The sequence below is a fragment of the Chionomys nivalis genome, chromosome 13 (genome assembly GCF_950005125.1).
Source record: "Chionomys nivalis chromosome 13, mChiNiv1.1, whole genome shotgun sequence".
Lineage (NCBI taxonomy): Eukaryota > Metazoa > Chordata > Mammalia > Rodentia > Cricetidae > Chionomys > Chionomys nivalis.
The window spans coordinates 10,076,034-10,095,770 of NC_080098.1; the positions used below are offsets into that span (position 1 = coordinate 10,076,034).

The window sequence follows — 19,737 nt, forward strand, 5'->3', positions numbered from 1 at the left end:
GAAAGAGGACTAGGATTAATTTTTGTTCTTCCAGCAAATATTTATCAAGAATCTGTAAATGGCAGCTGGCTTGTTGGGTGTCAGAAAAACAGCGTGAGCCACACCTTCTTACAGCTGCGATGCCGAGGAACTGTAGTTATCAGAGGAGGGAAGGGTGAGAGGTAGAGGGGGTGCACTCTCTCTCATCTACACTGCACAGAGAGCATGCTTACATGTCCTCCAGAAAGTCTGAAGTGATCAGCACGATCATCATCAGTAAAAGCACTCAGAATAGTATTCTTATAAATGTAGTCCTCAGGCAAGAAACTTAGAGGAATTATATTCTGCTCTTGAAAATCCCCACTCTGACCTATCTCAGTGCCAAAGGGACTCAACCCTCCTTGCTTTACGTTATGTTCTCTAGAATTATCCAGAAGTACTATAGAAATCACTCTCTGCACATTTTCTTCCTGTTAGGGAGATATGTCACTTGCTGAACTTTTTCTGCATATGAAGAACACAGCAGCTTACAGTTGTGTGTCCCTTAGTAATGAAGAAATGCTCATAGAATGACTCAAAACAACTTTGTCATGCGCACATCACAGAGTACACTTCTATCAGGTAGATGGTATAGGCCGGCCATTCAGGGCAGCAGAGCTGGCCACTGAGAGAAGTATGAGCTGCTGCCCTAGTAGCACAGCATCGCTTCCTATAGTGAAGCTTCAGTTCTAGGCAGGAGTGCCTGTCCTCTCAAACAGCGGTTGTCAACCTGTGGGTCACAAGCCCTTTGGGGGTCACATATAAGATACTCTGCATATCAGATATTTACATTACAAATCATAACAGTAGCACAATTTGAGTTATGAAGTGGCATTGAAAATAATTTTATGGTGGGGGATCATCACAACATGAGGAATTTATTAAGGGGTCACAGTGTCAGGAAGGTTGAGAACCACAGCTCTAAAACAACAGTCCATGGTGGAATATAGTGTGTAAGCCTGCAATGCAGCCTCTTACGGTCATGTCAGCTGTTATGTGGGATACTGCTGAATTTCCATACAAGTGACAGCATTGTGTTCAGTCACAGCAGCACCACCAAAACCCTGACTAAGGCCTGATATGGTGACACAACAATGGCTGTGCCAACACTGTGTGATAAGAATGTTCAGTTTCACTATAACTTTAGGGGACCATCATTGCATAGAGAGATTACCACTAGCCAAAATGCTATTGTGTAGGCATCATCGTACAATAAAAACAGTCAGGGCTGATGGCTCAAGGTTAAGAGCACTGACTGTTCATCCAGAGGTCTTGAGTTCAATTTCCAGCATCCACATGGTGGCTCACAACCACCTGTAAGGCCCTCTTCTGTCATGCAGGCATATCTGATAGCAGAACACTCTACACATAATAAACAAATCTGCTGGGCTGTGGTGGTTCATGCCTTCAAGAGCAGCACTCAGGAGGCAGAGGCAGGTGTATTTTTGTGAGTTCAAAACCACCCTGGTCTACAGAGCAAGTTACAGGACAGGCTCCAAAGCTACAGAGAAACCCTTTCTTTCTCAAAAAACTGAAAAAAAAAAAAACCCAAAATCCAAAAAACAAACAAAACAGAAAAACAGTCTATTATATTAAACAGCTATGTCTGAGAGTCACAGAAGAGCTAAGAAAGTGTGGCCATCATGGACTTCCATGAGAGATTTTGAAAGTAGGGGAGGTTCAGATAACTCAAAGGTCTTACAAAGTGAGAAAGGTCATGAGGAGTGAGGTGAAATGTTGATTAAGTGTGATTAAGATGGCTGTTCACTAATATGGTGTGGACAATAAATGGTCAAAATGAGTGTGAACCTGGGGGATTTACAGATGGATAGGCAAGAACTTTAAGAATCCTCTATCTAGTCGGGCGGTGGTGGCGCAGGCCTTTAATCCCAGCACTTGGGAGGCAGAGGCAGGTGGATCGCTGTGAGTTCGAGGCCAGCCTGGTCTACAAAAGCTAGTTCCAGGACAGGAACCAAAAAAAAAAAAAAAAAAAAAAAAGAATCCTCTGAATCCTTTATCTAATGTCACCTACTTATGCTTAGGTGTTGTATATGAATAGACCTCTATCTGATGTCACCTACTATGCTTAGGTGTTGTATATGAATAGAAAAGTGAGATACGGAAGCAGGGAGCAGAAGGAAATTAGCTCAAACTGGAAATGACCAGTGGGAGGGTGTTTCTTGTGGTTTGAGGTCCTAAAGAGCAGTGTGGAATGGCCAGAGTACAGCTGGAATTTCCTGTCACTCTGCTCCAACAAGGCCATCTGACTGTATCCTCAGAGCCCAAGATACACATAGTAGTAAAAACCAGGTTCATCTGGAGTCATATGAAGTGTATGACTGTACCCTCAGAGCCCAAGATACACACAGTAGAGAAAACCAGATTTGTCTGGAGTCATATGAAGCATGCAGTATATGACGGTACCCTAGAGTCCACATTGCACACAGCAGCATAAAACCAGTTTCATCTGGAGTCATATGAAGCATGCAGTGCTAAGTCTCAGATCCCAGGGTGCTGAATGAGAAGATCTGGAGTGGATCCAAGCTACACATTTCTAACACGCTCCCAAGGGATGACACAAGGGGACCAATGTTCTAAATCTCTCCCTTGTAAATGTTCCAACCCACCACTCCCTGGATTTGGTACGCTGTACTTTTTATAAAAGCACATGATGAAAACAATCCAAATTGAATTTATTGAATCATTATATAATTTTCCTGGTTCTCTAAATTTCTGATGTTTTCAATATATTTACCACCAAGCATCATTCATAGTATGTTCCAACATAACATATTCTAACTCTTTCTACTGAGATGTCTCCTTCATGTTTGATGTAACTCCCGCCCACCTCCATCTGTCACTGTTCCTATCAAATGGAATGTTACCTACATGTCTTTATAATAACCCAAACATTACCCATGGCTCAAAGTGTTTCAACATAAAGAATCTTAGGGTCTTGTCCAAATGTTTTGTCTTCCTTTTTGTACCAAAAATCTTTTCACTGTACTTTGCTTTTTGATAACTTAATAACTCTCATTTCTTTATAGTAACTAAGAGTAAATATTTGAACAGTAGCATAGGCTTTGACACATTTTGTATCTTCCAAAAAGTGTTCAGCACAGAAGTAGAAAAGGAGAAGTACTGAATTGAGTTTTACCGATAGCAGGTAATTTTTACTTTCCAATAGTTTACTAAATGAATTACAATTCTCAATCATGCACCCCCATTCATTTCTGCAGAATACAAAGTAAATTTTTAAAAAGTCATGATTACATCATAAAGTTGTAAGCAAAGGGTGCAAAAACACTCCATGAGTTGACCATGCTGTCTCTGTGTTTGTATCCTCATGTGTGCTTAGTGTTATCATTTTCTTTTGTTCTACATAAACATAGTGGTATTTTCTTCACAATAATATGAAGAAATTACTTTTTCTGCTTTGGTTAGCTTGAGAAGTATCAAATAAAATGGTAAAGGCTTCCACGGAGTAAAAATTTGATATTTACGCAATTATCTTCCTTCTCATTCCCATACTAGAGCCAAACCCAGAATTGCTTTCTGTCTTTGCTGTTTGCTTATCTTCTGAAAGTTAAGTTGCTTAAAATCTCTTCTCACTACAGCCATGTCTACAGCCACATGGCTTCATCAGTACAGTTCAGGGTTATAAAAGCCCTGAATACCTTACCTAGGAGAACACGATCTATTTGAATTTTGAACCAATAAGGACATAGCTAGTTAGCTTCTAGGAAAAAAAGCTAAGACTATTTAACTAAACATTGATTGACAAGGAGACAGAAAATGAGAATTAAACTCATATTTTTTCTTTTTACATATGCCCCTTAAAACAAGGTTGGGCTTGTTTGGTTTGAAAATGGGAAGAAGAAGAAGAAGAAGAAGAAGAAGAAGAAGAAGAAGAAGAAGAAGAAGAAGAAGAAGGAGGAGGAGGAGGAGGAGGAGGAGGAGGAGGAGGAGGAGGAGGAGGAGGAGGAGGAGAAGGAAGAAGAAGAAGAAGAAGAAGAAGAAGAAGAAGAAGAAGAAGAAGAAGAAGAAGGAAGAAGAAGAAGTAGGAAGAAGAAGAAGAAGAAGAAGAAGAAGAAGAAGAAGAAGAAGAAGAAGAAGAAGAAGAAGAAGAAGAAGAAGAAGAAAGGAGGAGGAGGAGGTGAAGGAGCAGGAGAAGAAGAAGAAGAAGAAGAAGAAGAAGAAGAAGAGGAGGAGGAGGAGGAGGAGGAGGAGGAGGAGGAGGAGGAGGAGGAGGAGGAGGAAGAGGAAAAACTTTCCACTATTTAACATAGCTGATTGCTAAAATGTCCCATATATTTCTCTTAAAAAAAAAAAAACAGGAGTGGGTCAGACAAATAACTTGTGCTTTGGGGTCTGAGTCATGACACAGCCATTCTGTTTTTCTGTCACGTAACATAACATCTCTTAGTAACATGATTTTGTCATTTCATCCTGGACTCCCAGAGAATTTTCTTTAGAGATAAATATAAGGAAGATAAATTAATCATAGATTTTAGACAGTCATCTATTCGCCAAGAGTGAAGTTAGATCAATAACATAAGATCTCTGTACAAAAATATACCAACAACCTCTCATCTACCACCCGAGAACATAAATCAAGATGGCTACTGTTAAATCAGCTAGACTAATCGATAATTTATCTGCACATAGATTTTTGTATTTGTTCTTGTCATTTCTTACATTTTTTTTTAAATAAGGGAATGAGCTTTTGAAAAATGAAAGTTTTTTGCATTCCATATATCATTATCATTTTTGTAATATTCTTGTTACCAAAATCACATTAAAAGTCCTTTAAACTTAAAGATCAGATTTGACAAGGCTTTTCAGTAGACTAAGTTTGATGCTGTTGAGAAATGGATGAGAGAAGCATGCAAAGCACAAAGTGACCACATACCAACTGCTGTCATGTAATCCCAGCGGTCCGTGAGGCACATGTTGAAGGTGAGGTGATCAGATGTTTGCCCTTGGCCAACAAGCAAAATATCCTTCTCCAAGTTCTGACACATAGAAGAAGTCCAGCCAACGAGAAACCAAAACACCACCAAGAGTATTACCGCCAGCATCCTCATGACCCTACCACCAGTCATGTATGGAATTCTTTGTGCAGTTCTTGAGAGAAACACCTTCAAAACCCTGCAAAGGAAGAAGATCAAAATGTGAGGATAAAGCAAATGGTCATAAGGAAAAATTTTAAAATACAGCATTTTAGCTCTCAGGAAATTGGAACCCAACTGAAAATCACCTGCATAGTTTTAAGATAAGAACCCCATAAACATTATTGTTAATATTTTTATTAAATTTCACTTTTGTTCCAATATTATTCTAAGTCAAATCTTCCTGAAGTCAATTGTTTGTTCCTATAATAGAACATGGATATCATTATTTTTCTGTATTTCATTTCACATGGCTTCTTCTTATAGTTATTTTTTCACACTGTTAAATAATGTGGTATCATAAATACAATTGGAAAAGAGCTATTTAAATATTAGGTTAAGTCAGTAAAGTCATGTTGTCAAGGAGGATGGTCAGAATGAGCTGTTTAAAACTGTGGGCTTTTCAATAGACGTTTCCTTTCTGTGGAGATGGCTCAAACAGTTAAGGCTGAGAACTACTGCACTCTATGACCTAAATATTATTTTACTTCTCAATATGGCAGGAAGGAAAAATATTGAGTTTTCCTGTGTTGAATTTTACTGTCTCAGCAGCCACTGCCTGTAGCTCATCATATGGGGTTGACCCTTGTGAAATTCCCCACCCATACTGGCATATCAACTTGTGGCGGAATTATGCAGGTTTTCCTCAGGTGATCATGTCGCTGAGCTTTCACCGGTGTTACTTTCCTGTCAGGTCTAGAAAACACGACCGAGCGTCGGGCATCCTAGTTCTCTGGCTCTTACAATCATTCTTTCCCCTCTTCTGCAAGATTCCCTGAGTCTTAGGTGGAAGAGTTGTGCTGTAGGTGTATTGATGATGGCTGGGCACCCACAATTACTTATTCTTTGCAGTTTGACCAATTGCAGAACTCTGTAATAACGTCCACCTGTGGCAAAAGGAAGCTCCTTTGATGAAAGGTTAGAGCTACAGGCATCTGTAGAGATAAAGATAGGCGTTTAGACGGCAGTTAGGAATTACGGTGCTTTAGGGAAGTGGCAGTAGTAAGCTCTCTTCTCGGTTCCATGACCACAATAGACAGAGGTGGTTGGCCGAGTTTTCAGTACCATGTATGACTTTCCTCGAGCAGGACTGAGATCCAATAGCAGCTGCGGCTGATGCTCAAGACAAACGCGCCACTATCGCACTATTGGGGGTATCCTGCTAGCTGGTCACTGCTGTGGACTGTAGGCTTCCTAGCTGAGTAGGTCTGCTGATCGCTTTTCTCCTTAAGTCACCTGCACAGCATCTTTGGATACTATGAATGCTAATCCACAGGCAGGAGGCTTCCAGATCATTCCAGCTTGATTCTTCAAGTCCTTGTCTGAAGAGTATGGTGTCTTCAGCAATAGGGTCTTACCTTCCATTTCTTGGAGACTTCCAATGACAACAGCAATAGCCTATATTGTTTTGGGAGTCTCTTGAACCCCAATTTTATCTTTTATAAATTGTATAATTATATGTATACCAAATAATTGTTTCAATAAAAATTCTTGGGCCATTAAGAAGGGTCAGCAATAAAAGGTTGCTTACCACTATGCCTGATGACAAGTTCCATCCCAGGAACCCACATGGTGACAGGAAAGAACCTAGTCCCAAAATGTGTCCTCTGACCTTCACATACATGTTGTGGCATGTGCATGCCCATGTAACACACATGTATGTACACAATAAATAAATAATATATACATACATAAATAAACAAAATGATTTATTTATTTGGTGCTAAGGATAGAATACAGGGCCTCAGGTATACAAGGTTTCCTTACTGCTGAGTCAGGCCTCTACCCCTTTCAATTTAATTTCATTATGATTCGTTATAGGCAAATTATTGGTGTATCTATTTTATATACTTATACCTAGATACACCTGTATACCTAGGTATATATAAAAATTTCCCTTATAGAAAGAGGCTTGCATAGAATGTTTAATTAGCTCTCCGGTTGAAAGTTTACATCCTAACTGTAAGTCTGAAATTGTTACTATTGTGTGAAAGCCCCAGAAAGTAATAAAACTATTACATTAAAAGTAAAATCAATGGAGGGAATGAAGAAATTGTTATCATATGAAACACCACATAGTCATGTGCTATGTGTAATGGGTATGCCTATTGTCCAGTGGGAAACATGGGGCTGGATCCCAGCCTTGCTGGAGAACCATACTGAGAAATGGTAGAAGGGACAAGATGCAAAGTGGTGCCATTGTCAAGGGAAACGTGTAGAGGAGAAAGGGCTGAGTTATCTTGAAGCACCTATGGAATTACTTTGCAGGAAGGGGTGTTTGCTTCCCAACATTGCCCAGGACTCCTGGGTGCTTTTCAAGTTCCTGCAAAATATTTTTTTTAATCAGGTTGAGGGCTGCTACTTTGGAGAAAATTACTTGTTACTTATGCTTTATTTCCATGACAAAAATATATAGAATGATTTTTTTTCTGATACCAAATGTTCATTGAAGCTCAAAGAGTAAATAGTGAATTCATTAAGTGCCTTATTCTGTCTTTCCAAATACTTCTTACTCTCACCTCGTCCCCTTCCCCCTCCTTCCCCTCTCGGTGTCTGTGTGTGTATGTGCACACTCACACACACACACATGCTCGAGTGCAGGAGTGTGTACAGGCCAGAGATTGCTGTTGAGTGTTGCTCTCTATTGTTCCTGCTGCTATAGGAATGGTTTTCTCACTGAATCTAGAGCAAATCAATGGGTTAGACTGACTGTCCAGTGAGCCTACAGGATCTGCCTACCTCTGCCCTCCTACTCTGCCTCACAACACTTGAGTTATAGATACACGCCTTTTGTACAGGTGCTGGGGATTGAACACATGTCATCATATGGTAGAGGATCAAAGACTCCATCACAGAGCCATCTCCACAGCTCCATTAGTCAGATGATTTTGACTGCAGAGGAAATCAATATGATGTGAGTTTGGACATTTTTTAATAAAGAAATCTTATTTCTAAATTACCAGAAATGCTTATGTTTTCCAGACGATCCTTGGGTACTCATTGTACAACCTGATAACTCAAGATTACTGTAAATCCAATAATCCAATTTCTAGACAGAAAAAAAATATACAATCTGCATTTCTGCCACCACTGATTTTACAACTTTCAAATAAAAAAAAACTGTAACAAAAAAGTCTAAACAGTTTAGAATGTGAGTTTCTTAAATGGTGTAAGATGCATTTCTAGACACACCTTAGAACAAAGTGAGAAAATTGTGGTCTATCTTCTGAAAATTGAGCCCTTGTTCATTTCTATTATTTGGGCCCTAGAAATCAAATTCTAAACATGATTTCCTAGGCATGCATTTGTATGAAACACAGCTATGGAAGCACATTTACATACACATATACATACACATACACACATATACTCATACATACACACGGACACATGCAGAGACATATACACCCACATGTACACAATACATACATACATATACCCACACACATACAGACACATGCATGCACACATACATACATATACTCATAACACATACACATATACATACATGCATTACATATATATACACATACACAAAGTTTCTAATGTAATGACATTTCCATGATCTTTTCACAGATAAATTTTACTTTAAATTTGTTTTCCTCTTTTTAGAGACAGGTTTTCTCTGTATAACAGTTCTGGAACCTGTTTTGTAGACCGGGAGATCTTGAACTCAAAAGGATAACACCTCCCTCTACCTCCCGAGTGCTGAAATTAAAGACATGCACCACCAGGCCCAGCACTTTAAAGTTTTTAGTTAAAATATAATTATAACATTCCTTCCTTCTTTCTCCTCCCTTTCCTTTACTATTCCCCTCCCCCATTCCTTCTCAAATTCTTTGGTTATTACTTATATGTATTTACATATCTTGCTGAGTCCTTTAACTGTTGCTTACATGTATATATTGTTGCTTATAAGCATGAATGTTTTAATATTGTATTGGATAACCATTTAGGGGGTTCATCCCTGGGAAAGACTAATTCTTCTTCTCTTGGTAGTCTTAAATTGGCTGTCGCTTTTCTTTATCTAGCAGTGGGACCCCAGGACATTTCTCCATCCACAGTGGCATGTCAGCTGGTGTTGGCATTGTTTAAGCAGTCATGTGGTCACACCGTTAAAATTTCATGGGTGTAGGGAAATGATCAGGAAGCTATCTTCTCAGGAGGTTTTCCCATTTGTAAAGGCATAAGAATTTAGAATGAATAAGGAACACATTATTCTGGCTGACATGTGGGTGGAAAAAAATGTAATTTTGAAGATAAAGGGTACTTGTCTCTACTCTCTCATGCCCACATTTCTAGTTTGAGCTCACACAACTGTTTTGTCATCCAGGATCTGGTTGATACACTCATCTCCTCACCATGTGGGCTTCCAGCTCTTGACGTGCATGAAACATAGGCTCCCGCTGTGTCATAGTACCCTGATTTCCCTCCCTTTCTGTCAGTTCCTTTTCAGTCTTGGAAGTTATCTCCTTCCTCGGCCGTCCTTTCAGGAGGCAGTGTTTTTCGTGGGCCTTCTAAATGTCACTCCTTAGGTTGTTATCCTGCACAACAACCCAGACAATTGCATCTGCTTCTGTTTCACCTGTCAGTCACCAGCAAGTCCCACATCTATATATTCAGCCCAGAACACTCCCCTGAGTCCAAGCTCTGTAACTCAATGGCCTATCAAAGACAAGCAGATCCCCAATTAAAACCCTCCCTCCCTCTGCCCTCCAATCCACTTGGCTGTATGTTACCTATCTCCATGGGTACTGTGATCTAATTGTACAGTGCAGAGACCCAGGAATGAACTCTGGAGTTTTTCCTTCATCCACATTCCAGCAATTAAATGAATCATCAAGGATTTATTTTCTCTGTCTTTACTGTCTTTCAAATTCTGTTTTTTTTTTCCATCTGAACCACGACTATATAGCTCTTGCACACTAATTTTCTCTCATAGTAATGTCCTAACTTGTCTCCTTACGGTCTTGACCGTCTATAATTCACAGCATACAGTAAGGCTGCATGGTTTTTCTATATCGTTCTTCTGGTCATCTTCTCCTATTTACCTTCCTTTTGTGTCTCTTTTACCCAAATCTTAGATCCTCTCTTTTATAGCAAAAGGCCTCTGAACAGAGGCTCTTCCTCACCCAGCAGCTATCTATCCATTTTTTCCTTCCAACAGACCTGTAGGTCCCCCTGAATGACATGCAGAGGTCATATAACTGGGTGATTATTTCCAGCAGACTTTAGAAGGGTGCAGGTGATTTTCCAAATAGATTTCTTAGACCTGCAAAATAGATCTTAACTTTTTATTATGACACGGCCAAAGTTTAATTCCCCTAGTGAAGAAAGTATCTATTCCTACAATGTGTGCATATCTTTGTGATTTCATAATATCTATTTTATTTACAAAAAAGAATAAACCTGGCCAGGCGGTAGTGGTACACGCCTTTAATCCCAGCACTTGGGAGGCAGAGGCAGGTGAATCTCTGTGAGTTCGAGACCAGCCTGGTCTACAAGAGCAAGTGCCAGGACAGGCTCCAAAGCCACAGAGAAACCTTGACTCGAAAAACAAAAAAAAAACAAACAAACAAACAAAAAAAAAGAATAAACCTGTTCATCCTGAGGCCACCCAGGCTGCTGCTCCATCCATTCAAGCAGAGTAACCCAACACCATGAAGGCTCGCCTCTGCCTGTAATGTCTGTCAGTCTCCTGGGGAAGGAGGCATTTAAATGGGGCTATGAGTTGGAGTTATTGTCTGTCACTCTGCTTCAGTGGTGACAAATACCTATGTTCATTTAATTTTCATCCATTTTTCAAATCCTCATTTTCAGAACTAAAAGCTACTGATTTGGCCACTAAGTGGATTTTTAGATAAGAATCAGAGAAAGATAAAAGGATTGCCACTATCTGGATGAAGATAAGTTAGGCTTGCCAACATCCAGCTTCACTAGATTGCTACACACACATTAATTATTGCTAGCATAAGAGAGAATGGCCAGCACTGGGCATCTCGCATGCTTTGTCAGTCTTGGGATGTGCCTCGGCCTGAAGCTCACAACATCTTTCTTTTCTTCTCCCCTCCACTCGGCAAGGTAGGATAAGGAGCGTTAGTGACAGGGGAGGGGAGGGATGAAGGGAGCAGAGACATGGTACTCTCAAGCTTCATCCTGGACGGTTAGCTCAAGAATGAAGTCTTATCTAGTCTCAGAAACAGAGAGGGAAAAATGGAAAAAAAAAAGTGAATAGAGCTTAAGAGACATGTGGTATATGATCAAGCACATCAACACAAATAAAAAGGAGTAAGAAAACAGGAAAAAGGGAGGCGTGAGAAGAATATCCAAATAAATGATGGTTGACCCAGTCCAAATATGACAGTAAACATGAATCCACATATTAAAGGAGCTTTTGAAATCCCAGGTGGGGAGAGCTAGAGAACTCATATTATGACACATTATCACAGTATTATTCAGTGGTTATGAGTTGGAGACAGAGAAATAAGCTTGAAACAATTGGAGAAGAAAGTTTTGTCACATAGAGTGAATCCTCATTTTGAGGAAAAGCAGATTTCTAGTCAAAAACATGAAGGGTGAGGCATAGCAAGATGACATATTCGAATTGTCTAACTCTTTACTAACTAAGATTCCATGTCTGATAAAATTATCCCTTAGAAATGAAGGTAAAATCAGAATATTCTTAGATATTTTTTAAAAAAGAGTAAAGTAGTTTGCCTCTTTTGAGCATGCTGTCTGTGAGGTGTTAAAGGCAGGTTCTACACATAAACAAAAGGACACAATATAGAAACTCAAAAGCACATGGAGATATGACACCTCTGGCAATAGTTAATAAATCACAGTATTAATGCACTTTACATTGTGATTCTTTACCTATGTGATTTCAGACACCATGGAAAGCGAATATAAATCTGTGTTGACAGGCACACGATGTGAGGTGTAATTTTCAACATGAGCAACACTAAAGATGACACAAATACAACATGCGTAAGGTTTTTATATTACCAAAACCAAGTAGGATTAATCTGAAATGAATTGCTATAAATTTAGGCTATATTTATAATCCTCAGAGGATTCAAAACATAAAGCATGCACAGTAAGGTGACCCTAGAATGGCAAGTAGGAAGTATTGTCTCCTTACAAATGTAGACAGTCGTGGAGGAAAGAAGGGCAAACAAATGGCATTTGATGTAAATATGAATTGCTAAACAGAAGAATGACTACCTTACATGTTGTTGTACTAAGTATAAATTGACTGAAATCTTCAAGCGGAGTGTAGCTCTGACAGAACTATGTTTTTAAAATGATCTTTTACGTTGTCTATAAGAAATTCACAAAGAAGCAAAGAGGTTGAAATTTGAAATGTGAAAAAGATCATCTACACAAATAACAATCAAGTGGGAGTGAGGCTAACCACAACAGTATAAGAGCAAATGCACTCTAAGACAGCTAAGGGATAAAGAATGCCGTTATAATATTGAAAACTGCTAATCCATCAGGATGAACAAGGGTAAATGTGTAGGGGGCTGAGAAGATGGTTGGTGAAAAAGGGCTTGCTGCAGAAGCATGAGGATCTGATTTTAGATCCTTGGCACCCTTGTAAAGCCAGTGTAATGGCTTGCACCTGTCACACTAGTGCTGGGGAGGCAGAACAAGAGAATCCTAGGGTTCCCTGGACAGCCAGTTGAGCTGAAACAGAGAGTACTAGATTTAACAAGGGACCCCATTTTCAAAGGTAAGGTGAAGGAGCAACTAAGAAGACAGCCTAAGGTCAACCCCAGACTTCCACATGCACCTGCATGGTGAGTACATCTGGACACACAAGGTGTACCCCTACATATACATTACACAATACACACACAATCGATAAATAGCTAAATGAATATCCATCAAATAGCAGAATCTTATACTATATGAAATAAATTCTAACATAATTGAAGAGCAAAAATAATACACAGACATTAACAAGAAAACAGTCTATGAACATTATAGACCAATGAGGTGTGTCCAGCCTTTTCCATATGCGCCAGGATACTGACAAATACAGCCCAATGCAAAATCAGTGCCCAGTTAAAGCTTCCAAAGGCTCTACATGCCTAGTAGGAACGCACAAATGCTCAGTACAGCAGAGTACTCCTGACAGCACACAGACAACCACCCAGGACAGACCAAACAAATCTCAGTCAACTTAACACTATGGAAACCATACAAACTATCATCTCAGACTCAGTGATTTAATTAGAAATTAATAAAGAAAGAGTTTTGTAAGATTAACAAATATGTGGAAATTAAAAAAATACTCTTCACAAATGGGTTAAGAAGAAATAACAAGGACACTTAAAAAACAATTTGTGATGAAAGGATGAGAATGTAAGACATCAGAGCTTGAGAGCTGTAGCAAATGTGATGAGTGTGGAGGGATTTCTAACTGCAAATGACGGTTGTATAATGAAAGAACAAAGAACTTAATAAACTAAACTTCAACTATAAGGAAAAAAGGCCAAATTAAATCCAAAGCAACTGAAGGAAATAAATAACATAGAGGAAATAAACAGAAAGGAGAACATAAAACAATAGAAACACTCAGTGAATTGAAGCCTATTTTAAAATCAACAAAATTGACAAACCTTTAATTAGACAAAAAATCAGGCAAATCAGTCTCAAAATAGTGACTGAAAGTGGAGACCCTGCGCCTGATCTTACATAAATTAAAATGAGTGCAAGAGAATATTAAAATCTATAAATTGTATGTTATGTGACTGTAACTTCAGTGAAAAACACAATACTTCTTATTTTTTCAGAAAAGCAGGTTGTTGTCTTTGCTCCTGAACATGGGGGCCCTGAACAATGGCATCTTAGAGTATCTGGCAACTGCTGCCCTATGCTTCTTCTCCTCTACCCCACCCAAAGGCTGCCTGAGAGATTCCCCAAACTCCAAACCTGAACTCCGCACTAGTTTGTCAGTGGAGTAAGCACATTAATATGTCATAAACCCTTTTTCATCCACAGAAATTCATCATGCAATCATAAATTTGTAGTGGACTTTCACTTGTGTTTTAATAAATAAAACTTGCCTGAGAATCAGAAAAGTAAAACAGCCATACTTGCCAGGTTTATAGACCAGGCAGTGGCAACACACACCTTTAATCCCAGTAGACACACTAGCTTGCCATAGAAACCAGGCAATAGTGATGCATGCCCTTAATTCCAGAACTAGAGAGTGTTCTAAGACAGAAGGGAGACAGCTCTCAGACACAGTCTTATTCTGAGATTCCTGTAGGCAGGATCACCATTTTTTGACTACGGTGGAGGTAAGAGTCAGGGTCTGGATGCTTTGTTTTTTGGATCTTCAGGTTGAACCCCAATTTCTCTCTCTGAGCTTTTATTAATTGAGCTTCATAGATTAATAAGAAATGGAGGAAATATAATCACATACCTTGTTGAATTCCATCAAACAACAACAATGACGACGACAATGAAGATGTCAACTGACCTCAGACTTTTCTTTGAATTTGGCATACACACCTATTCTTTAAACTGCTCCCTTGCAGATATTTCAATGAAGACCTTTAACAATATTATAAGTAAACAAGACCTGCTGCAAAACTATTTGGTTTTAAGGTCTATCACAAAAGCTTAGAGAGAAACACACTATAATGCACACATTATTGGTTTCTCTTATCCCTCTCCTGCCTGCAGCTCAGTAGCAGAAAAACTCTTCACTGTTAAGCTGTCAGTCCTGAAGACCAAGGAAATCAGGTCATGTGGGACTCGGACATTTCTTCCTTTCCTTACATCTACAGTAATCTTCAATTGGAACATTTTCTATCAAATATCTCTTTTGTTGGCTTGTTTTTGTTTTTGTTTGTTTTGTTCCATTGGTTTTTTTTCAAGACAGGGTTTCTCTGTGTAACCACCCTCTGTCCTTGAACTAGCTGTGGAAAACAGGCTGGCCCAAAACTCACAGAGATCTGCCTGCCTCTGCCTCCCAAATGCTAAGATTAAAGGTGTGCACCACCACTGCCCAGCTCCAAGTACCTAAAATAGGTTCTGTCATAATAGGTCAATTATTTAATACTGATTAATCAGCAAACGTATTCTAAAATAGTTTTGTTACACAGTTGTTTTTAAAATTTAGCATTTTAATCACTTCGTATACCATGGTATTGTGCAACATGATTTACACCAACTATAAAAACACATTTATTACAGATGGTGGCTTAATAGAGCCACTGAAATGGACAACTTTATTACAGTCTCAAAAGGGAGGCATCACTAATTGCATGGTTTTGTAGAGAGCATCAAGAGGGGAATTCCTTAGACCAGCCAGGTGCAGTAGAGTTCATCTGGGCAAAAACAATGTCAAAAAATTACAAGCTGGATTTACAAACACAGAAATGTTCCAGAGAACTTTTAGCAGCAGTGACCCGCCAGCATTCCCAGGAAGAGAGGACTGAGGCAGAGAAAAGTACTTAGTCATCTAAAGCCCAGTCAAGAAGGCAGTCACGTAGCCTGTGGGATCTTCAGCCGCTTGTTGAGACTCATGACTGAGTACCAACTGGTAAGGTGTTGGTCCCTTGCAGGTGTTCTATCTCCTAGCTTCCTAGAAAGGTATTTAACAACAGAAAGTGTTGGAGCAGTCAAAATTTAAATGGATCTATTCTTGTAACTCAAGACTTAGCTTAACAGTCTGCAAAACCTTTCACCTCTTCTCACAGGATGGATATCATTCGGCAAAGCATTTCCAGTCAGGACGATGGCACTAAAGTGTCACAGAAAAATAACAGCACACATTTATTTTCTTTCTAAACACACTTTTGTTCTAGTGTAGTAGACCTAATTGCCTCCACCTTTTCAGTCTCTTTAACAGAACTGTACAGAAAAAGAAAGCCATTGGACTACCAAAGAGCCGCAGAATCATGACACAGCTCTTTGCAAGAGTAGTCTGCTGTTTAACAGATGCTCATGCGAGCAAAGAGCATTTCTGTACTGACACCTTCTATCTGTTACCAATCTCATGTTGAAAGTGTTTGAACAAACAATACTGGGTTTAACTCATATCTAACCTTGACGTTCACCTTAGCCTATTCAAGTAAAATACACAGGATACATGAACCGGCAGGACGATCATGCATCCTCAGAAGCAATGCGGAACAAGACACCCTAGGTACATAGACTCCATAACAACCGCTGGGTTTCATAATGCTGTCAGCTGATCAGAGGGCTGTCGATGCTGACACACAAGATCTTTCAGTGGTGGCTAATGAAGCTTTTAGAAATTCGTTATAAAGTGACACTGTGGCTGCTCTTTGGATATTGACTTGTTCACACTTTCTGTTGTTACTTGATTTACAATTCTGGGTAGCAAATTCTCATCTGTTGATATGGAAGTTGATTCCTCTATTGAAGACAGAATAGATGATGAAAAGAAAAGCTAGGAAAGCAAAAACAAATACAAAGAAAGAAGCCATCTACATTTGCACTAGCTTGGGTGAGTTTTACGCTTTAGTGTGCTTTCTACACACGCATATTTCATAAGATTATTTAATGTCTCTCTTGCTTCCTTCATTTATATGTTCTGAGCACTGCCGTAAAACCGTTTGTATTTGTAAATGACATGTTTGGTAGCAGCATACACTGCTCAGTTCAACTATTTCTCTGATTTAATTGATATTTCAGTGATTATTCTTATGGCTAAATCTTTGGACATACATTTAATTTTTACTTTAGATTTTGTAAATGTGTTTAATTTTGGCATTAACTTTCAGTCATACCTATAATGTTGACTTTGGATTTTATAAAGTAAAATAACTTAAAGTTCTTAACACGTATGACAAAATATAACTGGATTGTTCTCACTTTTTACCACTTCATTTAGTGTGATCATAGGTGTCTTGTCTCAGTGGACACCTGCTTTCTTAACAATAATATGCTCTAGCAAAACCCCTTCCCAGTAAAAATCAATGCACTAGAATGTATTTTCTCTGCTTTAATGACGACTTTTTGAACATTTTTCATGAACAAAGACATTATATGTTAAAATATTAACTTTGGAAAATTGTATGTTTAATTGTCATCTTAAAAATTAGAGTGTACTTAAATTGTTGAATTAGAATAATTCCTTAGGTCTTCTGGATTTCAGGTGTTTATGAGAAATATTGCTTCAAAATTTTTCTCACATTCTTGGATTTACTTTTTACTTTGTTTATAGTATTTCTTGATGCACAAAAAAGTGTGTATGCATGTGTGTGATGATGTATGTATGTGTGTGTGTACATGCACATGTATACATGCCCATGGAGGCCAGAGATTGACAGTAGAATGTCTTATTCAACCACTGCTAACCTTACCCACTGAGAAGGGATCTCCCCATTCAACCCACAGGTAGCCATTTCAGACAACAGCTCTGGAACTCTGCCATTCCAGCCCCTTGCAGTGGGTTACAAATGTGCACGGCTGTGCCTTTTTACCTGGGTGCTAGGGATCCAAACTCCGGCCTTTGAGTTTGTGTCGCAAGCCGTTCACCCAATGAGCCATCTACCTAGCCTCCCAAATCGAAAAATTTCAAGTTCAATATTTTTTCTTATTGTGCTTTTGCTATCAACTCAAGGACATAAATGAATTGCCCAAATGTCTTTCAAAGGGTTTTATATGACTAGTTCTTACATTTGGGCATTGGATCCATTTGGGATTAATTTGTGTATATGGTGTCAAGTAGAATCATAGCCTCATTCTTTTACTGGGGTTACCCTTCTGCCCCACACAGAGCAATTTTCTAGCATTGTTAGAAAGGCTGTCTTTCTCCTTTACATTAGCTTTCCCATTCATCAAAGGTCGGTTAATAATTAACTCACTGATTTAGCTCTGTCTCTCATTTCTATTTCATTGTTCTACATCTTCATTTTTTAACACTACATTCCATTGTTTGCTGTTGCCTTGGAGTAAATTCTTTTAAATATTTCTCCCTGTTAACTAAAGAAACTTATGTGTTCGGGTGTTTTGCTTGCATGTGTTTCTGTGTACCATGCGCATACAGTGCCCAGGGAGGCCAGAAGAGAGCAGGATTCAGAAGATTCCTGTGCCTGGACTTATGTATGCTTGCGAACTGCCTCGTGGATGCTGGGAATTGAGTTCAGGTCCTCTAGAAAAAGTAGTCAGTTCCCTAAACTCCTGAGCTCCTCTGGAACAAGTGTTAACATCAAGAATTGCGACTCCTCCAACTGCGTTCTTTTGCAGGATTGGTTTGTCCACTCTGGACTTTTTCCATTTCTAGAGGGACTATCAGATCAGTTTGTCAAATTCTGAGAAAAAAAAAATGATAGAAGTTGATAGAAGATCTTTGATAGAAGTTGGAGCTAGTTAGTGAGGGAAGTACTGCCATCTTAAGAATGCTGTCTTCTAACGAGCTAACATGGGCATCTCCGTTTGTTTGGCTTTAGTTTCTCTCAGTGATGCTTGAGAGTTTCCACTGTTTGCCTCTCAGTGTTACTCAGATTTATTTCTGAAAACTTATTTTATACTAGATTAATGGAAAATTTCTTCTTACTTTGAGGTTTTGTTTGCTCGTGTGTAGAAATGGAATTGATTCTGAACATTTAACTTGCCTCCTGTAGTATTGGAGACTCACTTATTGGTTCTAAGAGTCTCTCTTGGCAGCTTTTAATATGTTGTCCTACAGAGAACTGTGCTGTCTGCAATGGAGAAAGTTTTACTTGTTCCTTCTGTCTGTGAAACTACTATTGCTTTCTGTGACCTAACTGTCTTGGCAAGGACTTTCTTTTTTTTTTTTTTTTTTTGGTTTTTCGAGACAGGGTTTCTCTGTGGCTTTGGAGCCTGTCCTGGAACTAGCTCTGTAGACCAGGCTGGTCTCGAACTCACAGAGATCCGCCTGCCTCTGCCTCCCGAGTGCTGGGATTAAAGGCGTGCGCCACCACGCCCGGCAGGGACTTTCAACAGAACATAACAGAAGAGGTGAGTGTGTCCATCTTTGTCTTGCTCTTCACCTTAGAGGTCATTCTCAGCCATTAAGCATTGTGTCAGCTGTAGCATTTCGTAGATGACATCATCCCACTGTGGATTTTCTTCCATTCCTACTTTGTTGAAGGGTTATCTCATGACAGTCTGTTGGATTGGGCCAAATGTTTTTTCTGCATTTGTTTATATGAACATAGTTTGTCCTGTATTATGTTAATGTTCTTGTTCCATTAACTCTTATTGATGTCTTTCTATTTTGATACACTATTAAATTGCTGTGTTAGATTCTGAGTTACATCCTATAGTTTTTTAAAGCTGAATTCTATTGAAAATATTTTATTAAGGATTTATTTTTCTGTATCTATGGATTTTTGTTTGTGTACTTCCTTTTTCATGATACAGTTAAGGTTTTGTAATTAAAACAATACTTGTCTCTTAGAATGAGTGGGGAATATCGCTGGTCTACCATTTTTAGAATGGTCTGTGAAGATTTGGTGTAAAATCTGTGGTGTAATTCATCATCAAAGCTACTGAGGCTTTGGATCTCTTTTTCCCCAGGAAGTCTTTTGATCAT

General features: G+C 39.0%; 1 protein-coding gene across 1 annotated transcript in view; it reads right to left on the bottom strand.

The window, feature by feature from the left end:
* Window positions 1-19,737, bottom strand: part of Gpr158 (G protein-coupled receptor 158) — a 372,055-nt gene that overhangs the window by 29,651 nt on the left and 322,667 nt on the right. Inside the window, exon 7 of the mRNA XM_057787800.1 lies at window positions 4,931-5,169. Coding sequence (XP_057643783.1) covers window positions 4,931-5,169 — 239 coding nt within the window. The remainder of the gene's footprint in view (window positions 1-4,930; window positions 5,170-19,737) is intronic.